General features: G+C 41.5%; 2 protein-coding genes across 7 annotated transcripts in view; one reads left to right on the top strand and one right to left on the bottom strand.

The window, feature by feature from the left end:
* blnk (B cell linker) overlaps window positions 1-12,381 on the top strand; it is a 31,607-nt gene extending 19,226 nt beyond the window's left edge. For 3 of the 6 annotated variants that reach the window (XM_020653269.3, XM_065959556.1, XM_065959555.1), the window contains 19 exons: window positions 1,976-2,019; window positions 2,101-2,218; window positions 2,421-2,524; window positions 2,665-2,734; window positions 3,696-3,779; window positions 4,957-4,982; window positions 5,068-5,096; window positions 5,207-5,263; window positions 5,359-5,380; window positions 5,475-5,526; window positions 6,480-6,540; window positions 6,639-6,666; window positions 6,757-6,787; window positions 7,021-7,096; window positions 8,019-8,047; window positions 8,192-8,247; window positions 8,328-8,411; window positions 8,509-8,664; window positions 11,932-12,381. In XM_020653269.3, the coding sequence (XP_020508925.2) occupies window positions 1,976-2,019; window positions 2,101-2,218; window positions 2,421-2,524; window positions 2,665-2,734; window positions 3,696-3,779; window positions 4,957-4,982; window positions 5,068-5,096; window positions 5,207-5,263; window positions 5,359-5,380; window positions 5,475-5,526; window positions 6,480-6,540; window positions 6,639-6,666; window positions 6,757-6,787; window positions 7,021-7,096; window positions 8,019-8,047; window positions 8,192-8,247; window positions 8,328-8,411; window positions 8,509-8,664; window positions 11,932-12,048 (1,244 nt within the window). In that variant the 3' untranslated portion in view covers window positions 12,049-12,381. Of the gene's footprint in view, window positions 1-1,972; window positions 2,020-2,100; window positions 2,219-2,420; window positions 2,525-2,664; window positions 2,735-3,695; window positions 3,780-4,956; window positions 4,983-5,067; window positions 5,097-5,206; window positions 5,264-5,358; window positions 5,381-5,474; window positions 5,527-6,479; window positions 6,541-6,638; window positions 6,667-6,756; window positions 6,788-7,020; window positions 7,097-8,018; window positions 8,048-8,191; window positions 8,248-8,327; window positions 8,412-8,508; window positions 8,665-11,931 lie in introns of all 6 variants that reach the window. The other 3 variants (XM_020653268.3, XM_020653273.2, XM_020653272.3) reach the window with 1 other exon arrangement.
* LOC109998430 (uncharacterized) lies at window positions 12,342-19,718 on the bottom strand. Its single transcript, XM_020653267.3, has 3 exons — window positions 19,581-19,718; window positions 15,686-17,780; window positions 12,342-14,195 (listed from the first exon to the last, which is right to left on the bottom strand). Exons 1-3 carry the CDS (start codon window positions 19,635-19,637, stop codon window positions 13,561-13,563), a joined length of 2,787 nt encoding a protein of 928 aa, XP_020508923.2. The 5' UTR covers window positions 19,638-19,718; the 3' UTR covers window positions 12,342-13,560.
* Window positions 19,719-21,221: the final 1,503 nt, after the last annotated feature.

Below are 21,221 nucleotides of genomic sequence, written 5' to 3'. Positions count from 1 at the left end.
TTCTGGTAAAAAAAAAAAAAAAAAAATCCCCTCCCCTCCCCTGGTATCTCCACCCATGGACTCCACCCCGAGCCTAGAGCGAAGGTTTTGCGCATGCCCGCCATTTTTATTCTCCCTACAGAGGAGTGATGTCTACGGGGAAAACTCAGGGGGGGCTCATTACATTTAAAGAGACACACACACCAAAACAGAGCGTTCTGACAGAGCTGGTTTATACAGGGTCACAAACCTCCTCTGGTGTTTGATTCATGTTATATTCTGACCAAAGCACAGCACAGATGTTTCATTTAGACCACACAGGTGGAAAAGGGGGATAATATGTCCTCTTTAATGAAGTTCCAGGGAGTTAGTTCATTGCAAGTTTGGCATTATGCAATAGTATGAAAGCAAATTTCTTATAGACCCATTCCTTCTGTCTTATGAAATAGATGTGCAAAGTAATGATTTTTCTACATGTGTTACAACACAGCATAAAACTTAATTGGAACTTAGGTCCTGCCTCAAAAAGGGAAACAGCCAATCACGGTTTAGGATTGTGTGATGGCCAATCAGATTTCAAGGTGGGGCCAGTCCAACCATTGTCACACTTCTGGACACATCCCTGGTCCGAATTAATTTACAAGATTTTACATCAGCAATCCCTAAAAAGTAATTCTGCCTCAAATGTTCAGCATTTTTGCTTTTGTTCAGGGTATCTGAAACATCAGTGAAGTTACGTATGAAAGCATACAACAGAACGCCTGACGTCCAAGTCTTATCGAGCGTTTATGCTGCTATGTTTTCAGTTACTGGGTCGTAAAAAACAATGAAGGCTGTGTTGCTGTGTACACAACATTGGGCTTGAAGGAACTTTTTAGTTCCTTGAAAAGTAATTTTGGGGAATAAAAGTTTTTAGTTCTTTTGGTTTAAACAAGTTCCAGCAAGAAAAGATGGGAAACACAGAGAAAATGTTAGAGGTAGTCCTCTCATAAAGCCATCTTTCAGCTCCAGCTGATCCTGAAAAGAGAACACTGTGGTCTTTTTTTACCATCACTTCTTTAGGTTTCATGTTTCTGTGTTTCGTTTTCATGACATATCCACTTCCACATGTTCACAGTCGTTCTAATAAATCAATGAGGTAAAGTTATAAGCACTAGCTGCTCACAGATATCACTCCGCCTGGTAGAACACAGGACATAATATCATTTCAAGGTTAATTCTTTACAACAACAATAAAACAAAGATGTGTTTCAATTTATGGAGGAGAATAATGCAATTGTCAAGACAGAGCCCTACATTGATGTGTAAACACTCAACAACTCAAAACCCTTTATGTGAAGAAAATATTTGCCCAGTATGAGGCAGCAGAATTATGTTGAAGTTGATTGGATTGAATTGGTCAACTCTTAAAGTTGACCTGAAAGATTTGTTTCTCTCTCCTATGTTAAGCGTGTGGTGGATTGTACTCACACAAGGCTTATGAAATGTGAATGTATTTACGCAAGTGTTTTGGCCACAGTACATCACTGAAAAAAAAATATATATATATATTTTTACCTTTTTATCTATCTATTTACTTTTTCCTTGTGCAAAAGGCTGGTTCTTACATTTTTTTCCTCCTGCACCTTTTCGTTATTTGTAAAGGGGAAAAAAAAGTATTTCTTGACATTGTACTGCTTTAAAAGGAATTAAATAAAACACATTTAAATGATTAAAGGTATTGTTTACCAAAACACGCTTTGCTTCATCGAGTTATCTTTTTTTTTTTTTAATTGTGTCAAACAAAAGGGATGAATTAACTTGTTGAGAGATTATTCAACAGATGAAGAGGTGAGGAGACGCCCTCCACTGGTTCCTCTTTGCTTAATTTAGAAACTGAGACTCTGACACCTGGCGTGTGCTTCATATTTCTTTGGAGGCTCAAACATTTAAACATTTTCTTTAACATATCTTTGAACCCTCTCACACTCACTTTTCTCTTCTGTGTTTTTAGCAGACGATAACAGGGATTGTGACGACCAGCTGTCTGACTCTGATTATGTAAGTTGGTAAAAATGAGCAAACTCAACAGCAAATTTCAACAAAAGGGTGTGTGATACATTCAACATGTGTTGTACCCAGGATAATGACATGTACGAGGATCCTCGTGAGCAGCACGATGACAGCTACGAGCCTCCTCCCAGCCACAAAGAATTCACCACAACTCCCTCTGCTTCATTCCCGAGGGGCGAGTATCTCGGTATGAGTAATTATGAATCTGCACTTTAGATTTCCTGATCATTGAAGTTTCAAATGAGCTGATTCCTTTTTATACAGTTTCTATTTCTTCAACAGCAGTCATCTCTCTTCCTGCTGAAGTTGCATTACTTCATGGCTTCGGCCACAGAGGACTGCAGAGTGCTGCTTCTGCAAATACTGATGTTTCTGCTTCTCTTTTCCAGACAACAGCCGTAACCGACCTGAGCGGCTGCCCAGGAAGCCACTCCGCCCAAGCAAAGCCTCCAAACAGCTGCCTCCTGAACCCCCACCTGGGGGGAGTGATGATGTAAATACTCACCCTCTTGTGCATAAACGCTGCTGCTGTATTAGATGCCTGTGTGGAACTTCAAGACAGCGACAGACGTTGTCTTGAAGGATATTTCCACCTCCATTTTTTAATCATATGTTGTCTTTGTGGTTCTGCAGGAAGACTACATCAATCCAGACAGCAACGATGAAGACAACTATGTAGAACCTGATGAAAATCCGCCTTCAAGTAAGATGCACATGAAAGTTACATAATCTATATAACGACAGTCTAGGTTTATATGTTCTCTGATATGTGACATTATGAAAACTTGTTTGATTTAACAAAACGTTTTCTGCACATAATTAGTCCACCAGCATGCACACTGACTGACTTGTACCTTTTAGCCTGCTCTGCAGCAGATGTAGCAGAGGCTACAGATGTTTTTTTTTTCATTCAAATAAGTTGATAACATAAAAGAATAAAGATATACATCCACATACTGCATGTGTTATAATAAAGGTAAATGTAAATGCAATTACTTTTTCACCTGTCTGTGGAAAGGTATTAATCAGTGCAGATTGAAGAAGTCTATTTTTACAGAAGCGGTCAAGTCTTGCCCCACTTACGGAAGTTTTAGACCTCCAAGCAGGCAGCCCGGGTTCAAGTCTGACCAGTGGCTCCTTTCATGCACGTCACTCCTCACTCCCTCACTTGATCTCTTTCTCTATACACAGTGGCATCTATACAAAAGCCCTAAAATCAATATTTAACAAAAAGTACATTTTATTTAACTCAGTTTTTCCATGATAAAGGAGTGCATTTGTGTTGTTTCATTCTCCACATCTCAACTTATTTCCCGTTATCTTAACAAAGATAGAAAGCTGATTTTCTCAAGTTAACAGATTCATCTCCAGATCTTTCAGAAATTAAAACTAGTTATCACAGGAAAACCAGCATTGATATCCAGAGATAACGAGCTAAATAAGTCGAGATCTCAAGAAGACAACAGAAATTCATTAATATTTACGAGGAAATGTAGTAAATTAAAAGGTATGGATGTATGTCTGCTATTTTTAGGCCAGAATGAAAATGAAAATAGACTTAGGGCTTTTGTACCAGGACCCACTATACCAGAAACCATAACTTTAATAGTTATTTTAATCTGTCAAAGACACAAGGTTAACTCCATTCCTCATGGTCTCTGCAGATCATGTGTTGCTGGGTGGGAGTAGGACAGGGATGGACCGCCCTGTAATGCCTTCACCTTTATCAACTCGTCAATCCAGTCCTGGTAAGTACATCGATATCCATGCTGTATGCATCAAAGCTAGCTGGTAAACCTCAACACTTATTCATCCTACGCACCTCTTTCTATATCAACTTCTAACACCCAAACGCTGTGTTTGATACAACAGCTGTACTGTCTTCAACATCAATCTGCAGCTTTGTGAAGGAGCACAAAGACATTTCAACTAAATACCACTACTATCAATATGCTGTTGACCTATTAAACACTCTTTGTCTTGCCTTTTAGCATGCTAACATTGGCTAACTTGCGAAGTTTACAATAGCAAAAACATTTTGACGTGATGATAGTTCTTTACTGATGGTCTCATTTGCATAAAGATGCATCACTGTTGTGTTCTTTTGGGTTCATGGATGTCAAACACTTCATGCAAATCCATGTGATGTTTCAGTCTTGACCAAAGTGATAGTCTTCATGTTCAAAGAGTGGACGAACACAGAAAACAATAGAGACTTCTGATGTCTCTAGTTTTAAATAAACAGCTTTAAGGCCAGCGCACCATGTCTGTCTTTATTAAAGGTCACATATTATGAAAAATACTCTTCACCATGGTTTCCTAACACTAATTTATGTCACTAGCCTCTCAACAAACCCCCCAATTATAAAATGAGTCCATCCTCTCCGTCTTTTACCTGCTCCACTTTTCAGAAAATGTGTGCTCAAACAGGCTGTTTGGAGATTTTCCCTTCATGACATCACAAAGGGCAGTAACCCCTCCCCCAGGTGGGTGACACTCCCACAGCTAGGTGTTTGTTCTGCCCTCTGAGTCTGCCTTCTCACCGTAAACAATAGGACATGGAGTGAGAAAGCCAGAGCCACCCAAGCCCTTCCAGATAGGGGGCGTGGTCAGACACAGCTCATTTACATATTTAAAGGTATAGACACAGAAACAGCCTGTTCTGAGCAGGGCTGAAATAGAGGGCTTTATAGGCATGATCAAATACAGGATCGGAGTGAATTTAGAACAAGAAATTTGAGGAATGTTTTGAGGAGTTCTGAGACTTATTTAAACTGGTTGAAAAGGAGGAGGATATGTGACCTTTAAAACATGACAATATGAGACAGCCTAAAGCAGTTTTTCAAAACATTAAATAGTCGTATGCAGGTGCAACGTTTGTGCTTTGTTTTGGAGGGTCTAATTATGTCTTTGGTTATTTTGCAGGTGCTCATATCTTCCCTGACCAACAGGTAAGCTGTTAATGTCCCAGCAGTTATTAGAATTTTTTAAGGTACATGTATACATTAAATTCACTGTATATCTTCATCCTCACAGGATGGCTCGTTACGTCGTCCAACAAACAGGTCAGTTTGAACCTGTCGTCACTTTGGTTCATGTTGTGCAGAAAATATAACATGTTTAAGAGTTTGGACTTTAGTTTGTGGTTCAGCCTGAGTTTATATTCGCCTTGTAGATTGTGTCCGACACCAGCGAAACACTCGCCTTCTTTACCACCGAAACCCTGCCCCAGGTAAGACTGAATAAAAACTTGTTACGAGCACTGCATACCCCCTCACTACTGTCCTGTTATTATTACAATAATAAAAACGTGTGTTCCCTCTGTAGAATTATGAAGTCTGCTACAAATGTGAGTAATAAGAGGTGTATGGTTTTATAAGTTTTCCATTTTAAGAGGAGTTTTGCAGAGATCACAGTTATGTAAACGTGATTTTCTTTTGCAGGTTCAGGAGCCCACAGAAGAAGATGAATATGAAGTCTGTGACCCAAACGATGGTGAGAAATAAACCATTAAATAGATGTGTTGTTACTTACAGAAAAGAATGCCACCCACATTAAGTATATAAGAAGTGGACATAAGAATTATTCAGAGGTGGATAATGTGCCTCTATGTCTTTTAGTACTACCCAATCTCAGAACCCACCAGCAGTCATAGTCCCTTACCCTATTCAGAGTGCCGTTTCAAGCCGTGATATTTACACCCCTGTTCAAATGTTGAGCCTCAGTTTGATAGTAAGTAACACAGCAGCTTGTTTCAGCAGTATGAGCCCGTAAAGAAACATATTTTTTCGTGAGTTACTTGCAATTAACGGAAATTCAATTTGCCTGTTTTTAGCCGTCCACACAGACTGTTTTTCCTGCACATGCCAAAGCCTGCTGATACGTGATTGGTCAATACAGCTTGGACAAGAAGTGTACTACAAACAAAAATATGAACACTTCCCCATGCTGGAAATCCGATGTGTGAATAGAGATTAAGTACGACCAAACCCATTTTGAGGTTTTCATGTTAGTTACTTGTATATCACAGGTAGCCCCGCCCTGAAGCATTTCCTGCCATATTCGTCTATTTGACCATAAACAGGAGAACAATTTACAAAATGAACATCATGCTGCATTAAAGAAGACTCTTGAAACTAGAGATTGAGACCATAAATTCATTAAACATGTTAGCTGAAGGAATAGCAGAAAACTTCTCATCTTATAGAGTCTTTAAATTGTAGGTCTTTGTTAGAACGGTCAAGTCGCCCCCTGCTGACCATTAGAGGGAACACAGTTAGAGGGACTGATTTAGATAAACTTCACCTTTAGGCTTTAGAAGTGAAGTCTGCGCTGCCATCATGAATTCATTTATTCATTAAGATGATGGGAGCTAAGAAGCTAAGAAAGCTAAACTAATAAATAAAACAAAGCTAACACTATCATCATTTTGTCATGTTGTCTTCCAGGTTCATGTAATATACCTGTGGATGGTCCTCCCAAATTCCTCCCCAAACCTTTGCCCAGAGAGTAAGCATCACTGAACCATTCTATTAACTAAAACTTTCATGTGTTTAAGCTTTAACTAACAAATAATCATGGTTTTCATGTCTTTTGTTCTCTCTCAGGAGGTCACCAAAACCACCCACAAGGCCGGTAGGAAAATCAAAGAAAGATCTGCATGATCAACATTATGTGAGGTTTTGTTTATGTCACTGAAAATCCTTCCATCTTACTCTTCTGCAGAGGCCAAATTTTAAACAGAGGGAATTTGAAAGTAAGTACTCTACGAACACAGAATAAAGTTTGTAAAATCAGTCAGTTAGCTCCAGACACCTCGGGTTACATTTTGTTTCTGAAACACTTTTTAATTGTCTCAATGTGGAGGCCTAGTTGCAAAGTATTCATTTCAAATGATGGTTTGATTACGTACAAGTAGATGATTCACATCCATAAGAGAGCGACACATCACCAAAGCACAGCCTAGTTAACATGTTTTGGTCTCCACAGGTCGAACGCTGCCAGCGATGCCGACTGAGCCGAAGCCTCAACCAAAAGCTTTTACACTGGACCTGAAACGACCAAAGTAAGAAATGCAACCCACAGTTTACCGTGTCAACTTATCTCTATATTCAGTTTGCCAGATAATTATCCTGTTATCACCAGAAAACCAGCCTTGTTATCCTGCGATTAACAATGTTTCTGAATGTTTCAAACATTAGCAGTTTGAGACCTCTGAGCCTTCGGTCCTTCTTGCAGGTTAAATGTGATCATGCATTTCTTGGGTTGAGTGGTTATATGTCAGTTTAAGCTGCCAAACAGCTCTGCTCATGAGATGCTATCCTTCACTGTGCTGGTTTACAGGTAGTAGAGCATTGTAGAAATCGCCATTTATTGTAGCTAAAGCCATTGGCATAGGAGCCATTGTATAAGGTTGAGACCAGTCCCACCCTCTTTTTAACATAATTCATCTGGACCCCATTACTTTGACCGTGTCAAAAACTCAACAACTGTGCCTCTCCACCCTGGACTATTTTCAGGAGGCAGTAATGTGGCTGAAGGCATTGAATGTGCTTATTTCTTAGGTGAACGGTGAACTGAACGAGTACATTTGCGAGTCATAAACTAGAACGTGAACGTATTCACTCTGTAGAGAACGACTGCTACCGGGCCGGGGTACCAAGAACTGTCAAGCCCTGTGAAAAAATCCAGACTTCCTTTTCTTTGATGAGACTACCCATGTTTCACACAATGCTATTTTTGCCTGGAATAGTTTTTAGAACAAGTCACTTGCAGGTGGTTTCGCCCTCTCTTATTTGAACTGTCTAGTAATTCTGGTGCCGGCTGGTGAGGGTGCTGAATGTTTCTATTTAAACTGCTACTCGTGTGCACCCCTTGTTATATTTACAGTGAGCCTTAAGATGCGTCTACTTTGATTTATAATCTGCATGTCGGCTGTGTGCTCTGCATTCACTGTGGATTTGCTCTGTTTGTGGTCTCTCCTGCAGAATTCCTCTTCCTCACTTCACCTCCTACAGTAAGTACAACTCCTGTTCGAGTCTCGCCGCGGGATAAAAAAAACACAACACAGGAATTCTGAACTTGAACATGTGATACACTGAATGTTACTGTTCTACATAATCTAACAAACTATTCTTTCCTCATATTGTTGTCGTCACAGAAGCAGCTGACAGAGAAGCTGTTTCTGCTGAAGACGGGTCAGCAGATCAAGACAAGGTGAGCTCTTTTATTCTGTTTGAAAAAATAAACTCAGTGATGATTTAAAATACGGATAATCTTCATTTACTTCATGTCAGGATGCAGACGTGTTGAGGAAACCCTGGTATGACAACACATGCGACCGAAAGACTGCTGACGACGTCTTGTTGCGCTCGAATAAAGTGAGCGCTAACTATTTATGATCCGAATGAGAAGCACGTCGTGGATCGTGTCCCATAACCCTATGCAGGGAGTGACTGTGAGTGCTCTCTGTTTCAGGACGGGGCGTTCATGGTGAGGAAGAGCTCGGGTCAAGACGCACTGCAGCCGTACACGTTAGTGGTGTTTTACAACAGCAGAGTGTACAACATCCCGATCCGCTTCATGTCGGCTACTCAGCAGTACGCTCTGGGAAGAGAGAAGAAAGGGGAGGAGGTATGTGTCTCTGTTCTCTGTTTGGATTTCACACTTTGGCCTGTGATTACAACATGCCTGAGAGTCAGCAGGGGTTACACAATGTTTCCCTGTAGATAGGTAGAAATGGTTTTGTAGGAATAGCCTGTTTTTACATGTGTTGTTTGTCCTGAGTATGAGGTCAGCTCCTGGGCCCGGTTGTTTCAAAGGTTTAATCTGGATAAGAAAGATACAGATTTAGAAATCCACTCTTTTGCTATCCATGATCTGGTCATCCAGCTTACTTTTTCCCAAATTTCCCAAATAAAAACTGAATTGGAGCAACCTGACCGAAAATACTTTTAAGGATTACCAAATCCTATAAATAGCGGGGCTTCAGAGTACAAACATTGTCCAAAGCGGGCGCCAAAATCCACACAGAGTTCCTAACAGCTCCTTTTTATTAGAATATTTTAGGCTTGATATATACAGCTACTTGGTTGAATATGTTATGGGTACAAAATCCATTGTTCTTTCACAACCCTAACAACGTTGGATGTCACGTCGTCGCATCAGGCATGGTCACTCGCTCGCTGTCCACACTGCATCCATTAAATATTTAATTATTTCTCTGGGAATTTCAGTTTCCCCCTTCAAACAGAATGATGTCTAGTGTTTTTGTATTGAAGCTGGACACAGGGATGTGTGTTGCTTTGTATTGACGAGCAGCTGACTCAAATCTCAACACTCAGAGGCTCGTCAATATACGGCTCGCGGTGAGACGAAGAAAGTTTTTCTTCGGTGCTGACACAAGTCAAAGCTCTACATTCAAGCATGGATGTGGATATTATTAATGCACCATTATCTCCCCTTTATCAAACAAGCTAACACACTCTGTTGAGTGAGAAAAGAGAGTGCAGGTGCCTCCTTCCTCTTCCATGTCTACCTGAGCAACAGAGAGGGGGTGGCGTGCTGCTTCGAGTTGCATCACTCCAACAGGAAACAAATGAATCAAGCTGATTTTGTCACTGACGCTCGCATGCTTTGCATGCTGATAGGACAGTTTAGAACAGTTTGGACAGGCTGTAATATCTCCCTCTTCTACTATGTCACAGTCGCAGTTCAGTAAATGAAGAGCAAAATATGAACAAAATGTCTAAAGTTTCAACATCATTGTAAAAATGTTGTTTTGTTAGACGTACTTTCAAGTTTTATTACATTTTGTTTCTGTAATCCATCACAAACTTGAGGTTAAATCAGGTCGACTGGCTTGTAATCCTTATGGATTCAAAATTGTGCTGCAGGACACAATGGGTGACATCACTGACACTACGTCTATGTTTTATACAGCCTATGAATAGGATACATGATTCATGGCTCATGATGATATCACAATACAGCGATTCTGTCTGACAGTCATATAATGGCACATCATCTATCTAAATAACTGAATCATTTAACATGATTCCTAAAGGGTAAAGTGCAGGATGAATGTATTTGGTGTTGGTTTCAACTCTTGTCACACTTCCTCCTTTCACTTCTTCTCATCACTGTGCAACATTTTCTCACGGTCTTATCCCACTGTCAACTTATTTATCCATTTAACTTCAGTCAATGTTACAATCATTCATGGGAGTCCATCAACATCCCAGCCTCCAGGATCATTTTCAACCAGCCATAATCAGACAGGCACAAAAAAATAATCTCAGACCCATCTCATGTTCTCCACCCTGAGTCCCAGCTCCTCCCCTCAGTCCGATGATGCAGGGTTCCCTCGGGCAGGAAAAACGTTTTAAAAACTCCTTTGTCCCCTTGTCTATCAAAGTCCTCAACACCACCTCATCTGTAAGGTGTGTGTAAGAGTGTAGTTGTTCATCACTGTTCTTAATTATTACATATGGAGGCTGGTAGCCTGGTGGTTAGTGCGTGCCCCATGTACAGAGGCTCAAGTCCTCCAAAGCGGGTGGTTCAGGTTCAAATCCGACCTGTGGTTCCTTTCCCGCATGTCATTCCCCAAACACTCTCTCCCCACTTTCTGACTCTATCCACTGTCCTGTCTCTCAAATAAAGGCACAAAAAGCCCCCAAACCAAATACCTTTTCATAGGTATGGTTTTGTGTGGTATTTAACTGGACATGTTTCACTGATGAATGAAAGCACTTTGATACTTATTTTACTGCATCAGAGCACTGTGAGGTCCAAGGCAAATTTCCCACTGGGACGATAAAGGTCATCTCATCTTATCTAAAGAGACACAGTGAGGAGTTATTTAGAGGTGACGTATGTATCTGAGTCTGTATCTAAAATGGGCGACAGTTAAGATAAATGAACTGAAAGGTAATTAAAGTGTGACTTTAAAAGATGTTAGGGCACTAGCATGCTGAAAATCAACAGCTACATCTTATTCAGCCAACGACACTTGATTGATAGCACCTGTGCTTTATCAAGGTCAAAATGTCCTTCTGCAAACATTTCAGTTATTTTGTTGCCAGCAGGTCGGATGCAGGAGTTTAAAAAACAGGGCGGCTGTGGCTCACTTGGTAGTAGGCTGTCTCTCAACCAGAAGGTCGGGGGTTCAATCTCCGGCTACTGCAGCTACATGTCCAATGTGTCCTTGGGCAAGAAGACACTTAACCTCAGGTTGCTCCCACTGCTTCATCAGCAGTGTCTAAATGTGTATGAATGAGATTAGTTACTTCTGATGGTCACTTTACCCAGCAGCCTCTACCATCAGGGTGTGAATGTGTAGGTGTGACCTGCGGTGTCAAAGGCTCATTTATCATTTAAATGGTTACAGATCCACCTACAGCAGACAACCAGCTTTACGTCATCATGCTAATCCTCCTGCTGAGACTGACAAATAATTTATACAACACACAAAATATATCATTACTTTCCTAGAACGAGGAGCATGCCTGGAGCTTTTCTACACTCATTCTCGTTTGTCAATATCAATAACGAACCTTAACTTTGCCTTCTGCTTCATAAAGCATAAATAGTTACATATGCAAATTATGCAGAGCTGCATAAAGCGCATCTCTACATAATCCATACAGTTTATAATGTGGGTGTTGTAAATGTAATTTTGCAAGCCAATAATGCTGTTGTTTACATAAAAGGTAGATTAAATATAACAGTGGTGGAAATAGAAAAGGAAAGATCAGCTTTACTTCCATAACCCTGAGGGTTTGTTTTTCTTATTAACTTTGAAGAGTGTTGGAAAGACATTTTTGTCTCATTCTAATTAAGTGATTTTAAGGATAAATTTCACTTTTTAATCAAATTTGATCCTCATTCTTGTGTTCACAGTATTTCAGGAGCGTTGCCCACATCATTGAGAACCATCAGAGGAATCCTCTGGTGCTGATTGACAGTCAGAATAACAGCAAGGATGCCACCAAACTGTGCCACCCTGTGAAGCCCTAGATGAGCGTTCAGCTTGCTGATTGGACTTTTGCATCCCACTTGCTCCTGCTGAGTTCACCGTCAAGACTCCTGATTGTTGGATTTTCCTCCTGCATTACGCAGGATGGTGTGCTGGACTCGCCTGCACGGCTGGCCCTGCAGAGCTAAAAAAAAAAAAAAAAAACTGTCACGCTCATGTTTTATAGAAGTTTCTTTTTTAAGGCTTAAGTGTGGAAATGTATGAAAATGAATGTGACCATGTCGCTGATGTACAAATCAGTTCTTTGTGAGTTTGCAGAGGCACAACAACACGGTTGTATATTAAGTTTTTAATAAAACTCTTGTATTGTACAAGTCACATCTTCAGTCATCACAAAATGCCGCCAAGGAGCTGACGGCTGGTTCGTGTATTTTCTGGTCAACGTGTAATGCTATCATACTCATGCACATTTAGTTGCATAACAAGGATTCCTAGGCACTTGGTGAGAATTATCCGGTCATGTTTTACAGTACCTCTATCTGGACTATGTACAATTATAAATCTATGTGGATTTAAAAAGGTTTATACACAGTGAGGTGTCCCTGCCAGGACCAAAGGAGACAGGACAGGTGTACACGAGAGCCACCGCCACCCCTGCTGGGAATACTGAGGGAGGAAATGATGAGCCACAGCCGGACTCTGGCTGAGATTGTCAAAGGCTTCGGCCTCGTAATGTGAGGTAACGGGAAATATTAACCCTCCTTTAATAGTGCAATTAAAAGATAAGATCAAAAGAGAGAGAGGGAGAAATCATCTCTCGGCCTCGTGCATCCAGATTTAAAACAAAAAGAAAGAAATTATTCTGCTTGTACTTCACTGACGTCACAAACACAGGTTGACTTTGTTAAATGAATGAGTAATAATACTATTTGAAGATTTAAAAAAAAAAAAAAAGGTTCAGCTGATTCTTCCGAGGGGGGGGGGGGGCAAGAAATGCACAAGGAAAGCATATAAAGGCTAAAAGTAAGAGTCATAAATAAACGTTGAATAAAAACAGCTTATTGTCTGTTTTTTTCTTTACAAACACACAGTTTTGGTTTTTCTGAGTAACTCGAGGGTCTCTGCGTCCCCTTTTCCACAAACATAAATATGATAGCTACCACACTGCCGAGCCTACCCGTACATTAACTGATTCATAGATGGTATGGCAAATATACAAATTACAGTGTTGTATAAAAGATTCCTTACGACAGTGTACTTAAATCACCTTAAATAAAGCTATTGCATTGACAAAATATAAACTATACAAAGAACTCAATTATAGACAGCACGTCCTTTTACAAATGATCATTCATGTCCGCGGGGGGAGAGAGACAACAAAGGAAATGTTGACCCTGAGAATGTGGCGTTCGTCTGATTCTCCTCCCAAACCCACCAATCAGAATTAAGACTTTAAGCTGAGAAGACTGGCGATCAGGGCTTCCATTGTTGTTTTGTTGTATTGCAAACTTTTCCAGACGTTTTTCTTTTTTTAAATCCAGTGTGTGCGACGTTTAAGAGTCTTCACAGTTTGGCTGTTTCCACTCTATCAGGTGTCGCTGTCGATGGACCATCCACGTGCCCTGACATGCAAACACTCTGCCGCAGAACCAGCAGCTGAACTTGGTCACGGCGTCTCGGCCGGGAGATGCGGCGTCGACCACCTCGTACTTTTTCCTGCTCAACCTGCGAAATTTCATCTTTAACAAGAACCTCTCCTGTACAGCGTTTTTGCCGAGCCCTGCGGGATCTGAGCAGTCGTCGGCCTCTGTGACGTCTCCGCTCGCTCCTGAGAGAGCGTTCACCGTCCTCCGAGACAGAACGACCTTCTGCACCTCTCCTCTGTACCGGTTGACGACCTCCATGATCCTGGCCACCTCAGGGATTTCAGCGTCTGGGTGGTTAAGCACCACAACTGGCTGGTCTCCTGCTGGACGCTTCACCAGCTGAGAGGGATTTATGGCTACTAACTTAAGGGTCCTCTCCAGGGATTTTGAGGCCAGCTGCCAGCGATGCTGAGAGTCTGGAGATGACTCGCGTGAAGCATGGAGAGCTGGGGAGGATTCTGCTGGCACGTCTCTGTCTCTCTTCCCCTCAAAAGCCTGCTCTGAAGCGAGAGCACGGCTAACATCCTCAGAGTTTACCTCAACTGCGAGACAAAGGGGGATAAAAATGCATTAAAAACAGGTTAACCCTACTGACTGATCGTAAACATTTAGGCTGAACAAAACAACAAACATGTATCCAGTAAGTTATCTATCAAATAGGACCGGGCCGCAATCAATCCCAGTACCACCAACAAGAAGTGAGTCACATGAATATGATGGAGAAATAAATTTTTATCTGCATCTTTACAAAGATTGATATTTTTCATTTGGGGTGAACTGGAACTATTACCTCAAACCTTTGCGATCAGATCTTGCAAAACAGAAATTATGGAGTGAACCTTTGTAGTTGTTTTTAGTAAATATGCACTAAATCTTCAGATGAGTTTCTCATTCTCTCAGGTCTCGTCACTGTAACTTGGTAGATCATAGCTGGGAAAATCTATGTTAGCAGCAGCTCGGCTCACAACCTCTTAACCCTTACGCGCCGCTAAGAAAAAGCTACGTTGGGACTGTTAACTACAAGATTTGTATTTTGAATTTTAAACTGCAATAAACTTATCAAAGATCAATATCTTTGTGTATGGACGAAAAAAAATACACTTTCCTCACCAATTTTATGGCTAGGGAACAATCCCAGCCAAATGACCTCAATAAATGCACCTCACAACTACACACATTTCCTTAACAGGGCATAAGGGTTAAGCTCTCTAAAAGGGGCAGGGAAGGTGTGTTTTAATGTTTATTATGGACGGTAGAAGACCTCTGTGGATAGTTTGTCTCCCTGTTTTAACCTTCAGGAGACAAACATGCATATAAGAAATTAGGGCTGTGCTAAAAAAAATATAGATATATCCATGCAGATGTTACAGAATGGATACGTCTGCAAAGCTGTGATGACAGTTTGGAAAGATTAACATATGTTATACTGATATGCATTTCTAAGATCTCTGAGGACCTGAGTTGAAGGGTTTTAAGTTGTAGGATCCTTAATATGCCTCAACAATAAAGAACAGCTGTTGTAGTGTATTTGTGACATGGTCATTATTCAAAATCAATGTATATCACGATGTGTTTCCTATCGTGGCCTCTGTATCGTGATATGTATCGTATCCTGGGGTTGTGTGAAAAAAAACCAGCCCTATAAGGAATCCTGACCTAAAAAAAAAGAGCTAACATTGTTAGCTGCAACTCAGGACGCAGACCCAACGGACTTCTTGTGTCTGCTTTTTGTGAGCATCAAGAAATTTAACTATTTTATTCCCTGTATGTACCAGTTTAGAAAAAATGTATCTTAACATTAGTTCATGATAATTGCCTAAGCAATAAAATTGTAATGAATCTGTGGTTTTATTAATTGGCATCACATATAAAGATACATTATGCTTGCATTTTATATGTGCAGTATTAAATGTGCATTAAAAATGATCCAGATCATATTTTTAGCCAAATGGCCCCACCCAAACATCAAGGTAACCACATGTTAAAACCTTTACCCTGATGTGTATGTGGAGACTATAATTTGCAGTCTTACCCTGTGGTGTAATGGCAGGCTGCGCCTCAGGGGAAGACTTGTTGTAGCTGCTGTGAGAGGTCACTCCATCAGCGGCTGAACTCGTCTCATCACCTGGCGCGTCACCGTCCATGTCACCGCCTGATGTTTGGACGCTCTCAGGGCACAAATCTGGAGCCGTCCTGCCAGCTGAACCGCTCCTGTCCACTTCTGTTTCCGCTGACTTCTCTGCATCATCTGGCATCACTTGATGCTGTAGGCCATCGGCTACAATCTGCGCACTTCTGTCCATATTTTTAGACCCCATTGGCTTTCCAACACAACCCGGGGTCAGCTTTTCTTCTGGCTTTGATTTTGAAGTTGAAATGACAGCTTGGGATGAGTCGTGCAGGTCATTCTTGGGAGCTTTGGTCATGTTCTTCGGGTGTACTTCTGGTAGCAGCGTTGTTGTCTCCTCTGATGATGCATGACTGCTCGGCAGTCCAGGATCATCTTCTGATGGAGACAGGGAGCTCTGAGACACCCACTGCTTCTCCTTCACCGGATTCTTCTTTAACACGATCTTCAAGGCCAACGCGGCCGACTCTTGGTCCACTTTTTTACACCTTCTCTTTCTTCGCCATCTATTATTTCGTCTCTTAATTTTGTGCACAACTTTACGTATGGGCGTCGGCTCAACACTCTTTTTGGAGATGGTATTCACAACTTCCTCGTGCTCCTCTTGTTTCTTAACATCTTTCATTTTTTCCTCTTCTGTCTTGACCTCCTGATTCTCTCGGTTTTCCTGCGTTTGGGCGCACTCTGATGGCTCGTTCTGGGGGGGCATCGTAACATCTTCAACATCTTTTTTGGTTTCAGGTGTGCTATCATTTAAATTTGACGCACAACCTTTTTGGTCAACAACACAATGAGCATCATCAGCTGCACTTTCAAGGGAAACAGGTTCTTTATCTGACGACATTAACTTTAACCTCTTGGCATATTTAGCACCATTTTGGTCAACAGTGATTTTATTTTTGACTGTTAGGACGGTGAGATCGGCCGTGTTCGACATGATCCCGTTCTCTGATTTCGAGTGAAGACTCATTTCTTGTGGGACGTTCGACAAAACGTTTTTAAGGGCCTTGGTCCACCTCTGGTCACCGTTTTCCCCGGCGACAGATTTCATGAGGAACTGCTGAGTCTCCTCCATTGTCGTCTGAGGATCTGACAGATGGCAGTATTTATCCAGGAATTCTTTCCCCGGCAGAGAGAGGCAGTCCTCTGTCAGCCAGCACATTTCTCTAACAGCACTCCTCGTTAGCCTGGGCTTCATTTTTGGAATTGGGGGGTCATTTGGTTTCATTGCTATGGAATGAACCTCCTTCCCCTCCTCCTTCTTCCTCCTCCTCTGATTACCATTCTGGCAGACATGAACAGCTTTGATGTGCTTCGTAATCAACCATTTGTGAGATGCCTCGTAGCCACATTGGTGACAACTCAAAGCTTTATTCTTGTCATTTCTGTGCAGGAAAATATCTCCATCAGCTCCTTCCTGGCCCAAATTATGTGCATACATGTGCTCTAAAAATACTCTGGCGTCTGCTGTTGAAAATTTCTGACACGTTTCACATGTAAATTTGCCATTTTTGCAGTGACACGTGGTCAGGTGAGCACTAAACTCAGGCCATGTGCGTTGAACATTGTCATTACAAACGATGCAGCTAGAAAAAGTGTCCTTGTGGCTTAGCAGATGAACCTGAAGGTAGGAGAACTCATGTGTGCTAAAAGTACACGTATGGCAGGGAAACACCGGGAGGCTCCCTTTGTGTTTCTCCTCAAAGTGTCTCACCAAGTCTTTGGGGACATATTCCACATTGTCCCCGCACTGAGAGCATGTGAACCTGAGTGAATGTCCGCTGTCTTTCGTCCTCTGTTGTGCTTCCCGGGGGGGCTTCTTTGATGAAGGCCACGCTTTGCGTTGCCCCCTCTCCCCCGCTATCTTCTTTGGTCCATGCTTATCTTCACTTTGCATAGTCGGGGGCTGAACGGCAGCCCTCCTGAGGTGGAGCCGTTTGTGCCAATCTCTATTCTTCCTGACACGCAGTTTGTAATCCATTCTTCTGCAGGTTTCTGACTGTGAAAGGAAACACACATTAACAAAACAGTGAGAATGCAGCTTCAAAGCAAAGCAATTGCATTAAATCAAAGAGTTTCAGAAGCGACGCTGATAGCTATAGTGGTTATGTCGTGTGCCCTATGTATGGAGGATATAGTCCCTGTGGGTTAGAATCCAGTCTCTGCCCTTGGCTGCATGCCGCCCACCGCCCCCTCTCTCTCCTTCCAACGCGCTTCCTGTCTCTCTTCAGCTGTCCTAGCCAATAAAATATAATTTAAAAAAAAAAAAAAGAGTTTAAGACGTTTAACTGTGTAAAGGTACTACCATGATATTTGTTGTGACACTGTGCTGTTTCATAATGACTGCACTGTAACATTAAACAAAACGGCTTTTAGCAGTAAGTCCACGCATCACTTTGGAAGGACCGTTCTCACTGCACGACTCAAAACAACAGAAAAGAAGTTTAACCAAACTGTAAAACCTTCCTGCTACCCTGAAGTCACTCTTGAAGCAACATCTTCTCTTCCCTACTGAATTCATTTTCATCTGACACGAAAATTAATTATCCCCTTATAATCAAATGTAAATGCAACTTTGTGCAAAGTGCAATTTAGCCAAACCTGGAAACCTGGACAAAAAAAAAAAGAGGGATGAGGCTGTTCGTCTACAAACCTGAAAGAGAGACCCACTCCTAAAATGTCCTGCATACATGTGCAGAGAAAGCTCCTTTAAACCAGATGAAAACCAGCATTTGATAGTTGGAAAATATTACAGTCTATAAGAGCAGTTTGAGGATGTTTACGTGCTCTGCGTTATTGCAGCACATTCCTGTTTTCTGCTTAGTGTAACTAACACACTTAACATCAAGGATAATATGTTAAACTTTGTGCAGAGATACAACCAGTAAGACTGCCTTCTGGCTATGCTAACAGTCATGTTTTAATTATGAACCTCCTCAAAAAGATATGTACAGAATAATAAACAATTTGTAACTCATTGATATCCACTGTGATAGTGCATTAGAGTGTCATTAAATGCATTCACATGTATAGCCTTCATTTCTTTTGACATAAAAACCCCCTGAAAACTGGATTTGGAGATTTGTGGCACTCCTTTAGTAAAGCCATAAGAACAAGCTGCATTCACAGTCCGGCTCTCCTACCTGTTGCTGGCATGGGCTCAAAATCTCTCTGCATGAATATGAATTCATCACACACAGATCAGACATAAAGCCTGGATTATAATCAGCTCCCCAGGAAACCGAAACTCACCTGCTCGCACGATACTTCTACTTAACTTCATTGTTAAATCCATAACTACTAAAGCTATACTGTGCAGGCTGCAACACAACAACAGCATGCACGATGAGCAGAGTTTGTGCAGCAGTAGTTTTTGATCAGATTATTGTGTGTACGATGCGGCCATTGTACAGTTTGACTCGACCACAACAAAGTGATGAGACAGCCTGTCTTGGTGACGAGCAACCACCGTCGCCTTGGGAAAAGTGAAGTTACGATAAAAACCGTCCCGCAGTGTGACCTTTTTAAGAGTCCTCCAGTCTTTAACATGGAGACACAAACCATGCTATTTAAGGTTAGCATCTGAGCTAACTCTCTGCAAACAGCGTTAGAGTGATTTGAATTGACGCGACAGCTTACAAAGACGAAATAACTTGGATAATAAAAAGCGTGGCAGCAAAGTTAGACCAGGTTACTTTTTTTTACCGCCACGTCGACTTTTAAGTGCAGATAAATCCGCTGGGTTGTAAACGTCAATGCTAAAGCTGTAGTTATGAGCGTAGTTGTGTCGGTTTTTTACCTTTTCTTTTGTGGACAGCTCTGACAGCTCAGCGAGTGGCAGCCATGATGGTCTCATACGGGGATTACAGCCTCTGAGCTGCTTTAGCCTTTAGCCTGCTGGAGACTCCGACAGAGAGGCGTCCTGTCCCGGGCCTACACACACACACACGCACACACACACACACACGCACACACACACACACACACACACGCACACACACGCGCGCACACACACACACACACACACACGCACGCGCACGCACACACACACACTGAGCTGCTTATAATTTACTGTTTGAAATGTCACCTCGGTCTTTTTAGGTCAAACAAACACAAAACTGTGTAAAATAACATCTAGGCAAGCTTTAATAAACCTGTCTCCACCACACAAATCGCCTGGAGGCTTCATTTAACAGCTGAAAGGAACTTGATATGGAGTGTGCACGTTTGTAAATAACTAGGCTGAAATAAATGGTTATCTCCAGTCACTATGTGTCCTTGTAAAAACACTAAACCTCTCAACTGTGTGTCTGCCCCCTTGCTTCAATGGCTGATCTGTTTCTTCTCATAATCCCCATTTAGCTTTAACGACATTTCGTTCTGATCTTCACTGTGAGGTACAATTTGAATGACAATAAAGAAAGTCTTAGTCTAGAAACTTATATGAGGGTATTTAACATGAAGCAATGTTCTCTGCCTGTGGCCCTGTTAAAAGAAAAACGAATGAAATAAATATTTGGACCGCATACACACTTTAGTTAGCACACACATTAGGGCCGATTTTAGGACTGAAACTAAGTAAGCATAGTTTTCGTAAGGCTAACGATTATAACCATGGTCACCATATTGGGCCAGACATGGTACTTCTCGGTCCGCCTTTTAGGGCCAAATGTGAGCCACAAGAGAATGAGGGCCACATACTGGTCAAACACCAAGTCTTTAAGGTCAAAACTGGATTTTTTCTATGCCATGTTTCTCTTCTGACAGTAACTACAATTCTGTCTCTCCATGACGAGGCCTTTAAGCCTTTTATCTCTTAAAGTCGGTTGATTTTGTGTATTAGGCCTACGATGCATTCTTTACAATCTCAGAACATCAGCAGTCATCGTCTGTAATCGTTGGTTGCATCGTCTGTCGATGATGCCTCTGGATACAGATACCAATTCCTCTGTAATGTCAGTGTAGCTAGCGGTTAGCGTTAAACAACTTTCAACCAAGACTTCCTTTTCAGGGCTGCATCGATCTACTTTGTGAACGTTGAAGGTGTGATTTCTTGTTTCAGAAACCCCCGGAGTGGCGCCTCCTCATCTGTTTCTTGTATGTGAAAGTTCCACACTAGATAATATGTGTCACAGCAGCAACTTCACACTGACATATGAGCCAGAAAAAGGAACCCATTTTCATGTGATTTACGTGCGATTAACCAGAATGAAGTTTACCAAATAACAGCATTGTGGTACAGATTTGTAGAAAGAAAAAAGGAGAAAGGTCGTTTGTTGAATGGAGGTTGGGTCAGTCGTTTCTGACGCATTTCAGGTTTAGTCGGGGAATCTGAACATTGATTGGCTTCACACGGTGTAGCAGATTTGTGGCGAAAAATTTAAATGTTTGATCTCTATTGGATTATCCGAAGGTTATAGAAGGTTATAAGAAGATATCT

Source organism: Labrus bergylta, chromosome 10, assembly GCF_963930695.1.
Source record: "Labrus bergylta chromosome 10, fLabBer1.1, whole genome shotgun sequence".
Taxonomy (NCBI): domain Eukaryota; kingdom Metazoa; phylum Chordata; class Actinopteri; order Labriformes; family Labridae; genus Labrus; species Labrus bergylta.
The sequence above is the reverse complement of the archived record's forward strand: the minus strand, read 5'-3'. Positions and strand labels throughout refer to the sequence as shown.

Coding starts and splice junctions, on each gene's coding strand:
- LOC109998430 (XM_020653267.3), bottom strand. CDS start 19,637: ATGAGACCATCATGGCTGCCACTCGCTGAGCTGTCAGAGCTGTCCACA. Junction 17,781..19,580: donor AGCTGTCCACAAAAGAAAAG/GTAAAAAACCGA, acceptor TTCCTTTCACAG/TCAGAAACCTGCAGAAGAAT. Junction 14,196..15,685: donor GCCTGCCATTACACCACAGG/GTAAGACTGCAA, acceptor TTTGTCTCGCAG/TTGAGGTAAACTCTGAGGAT.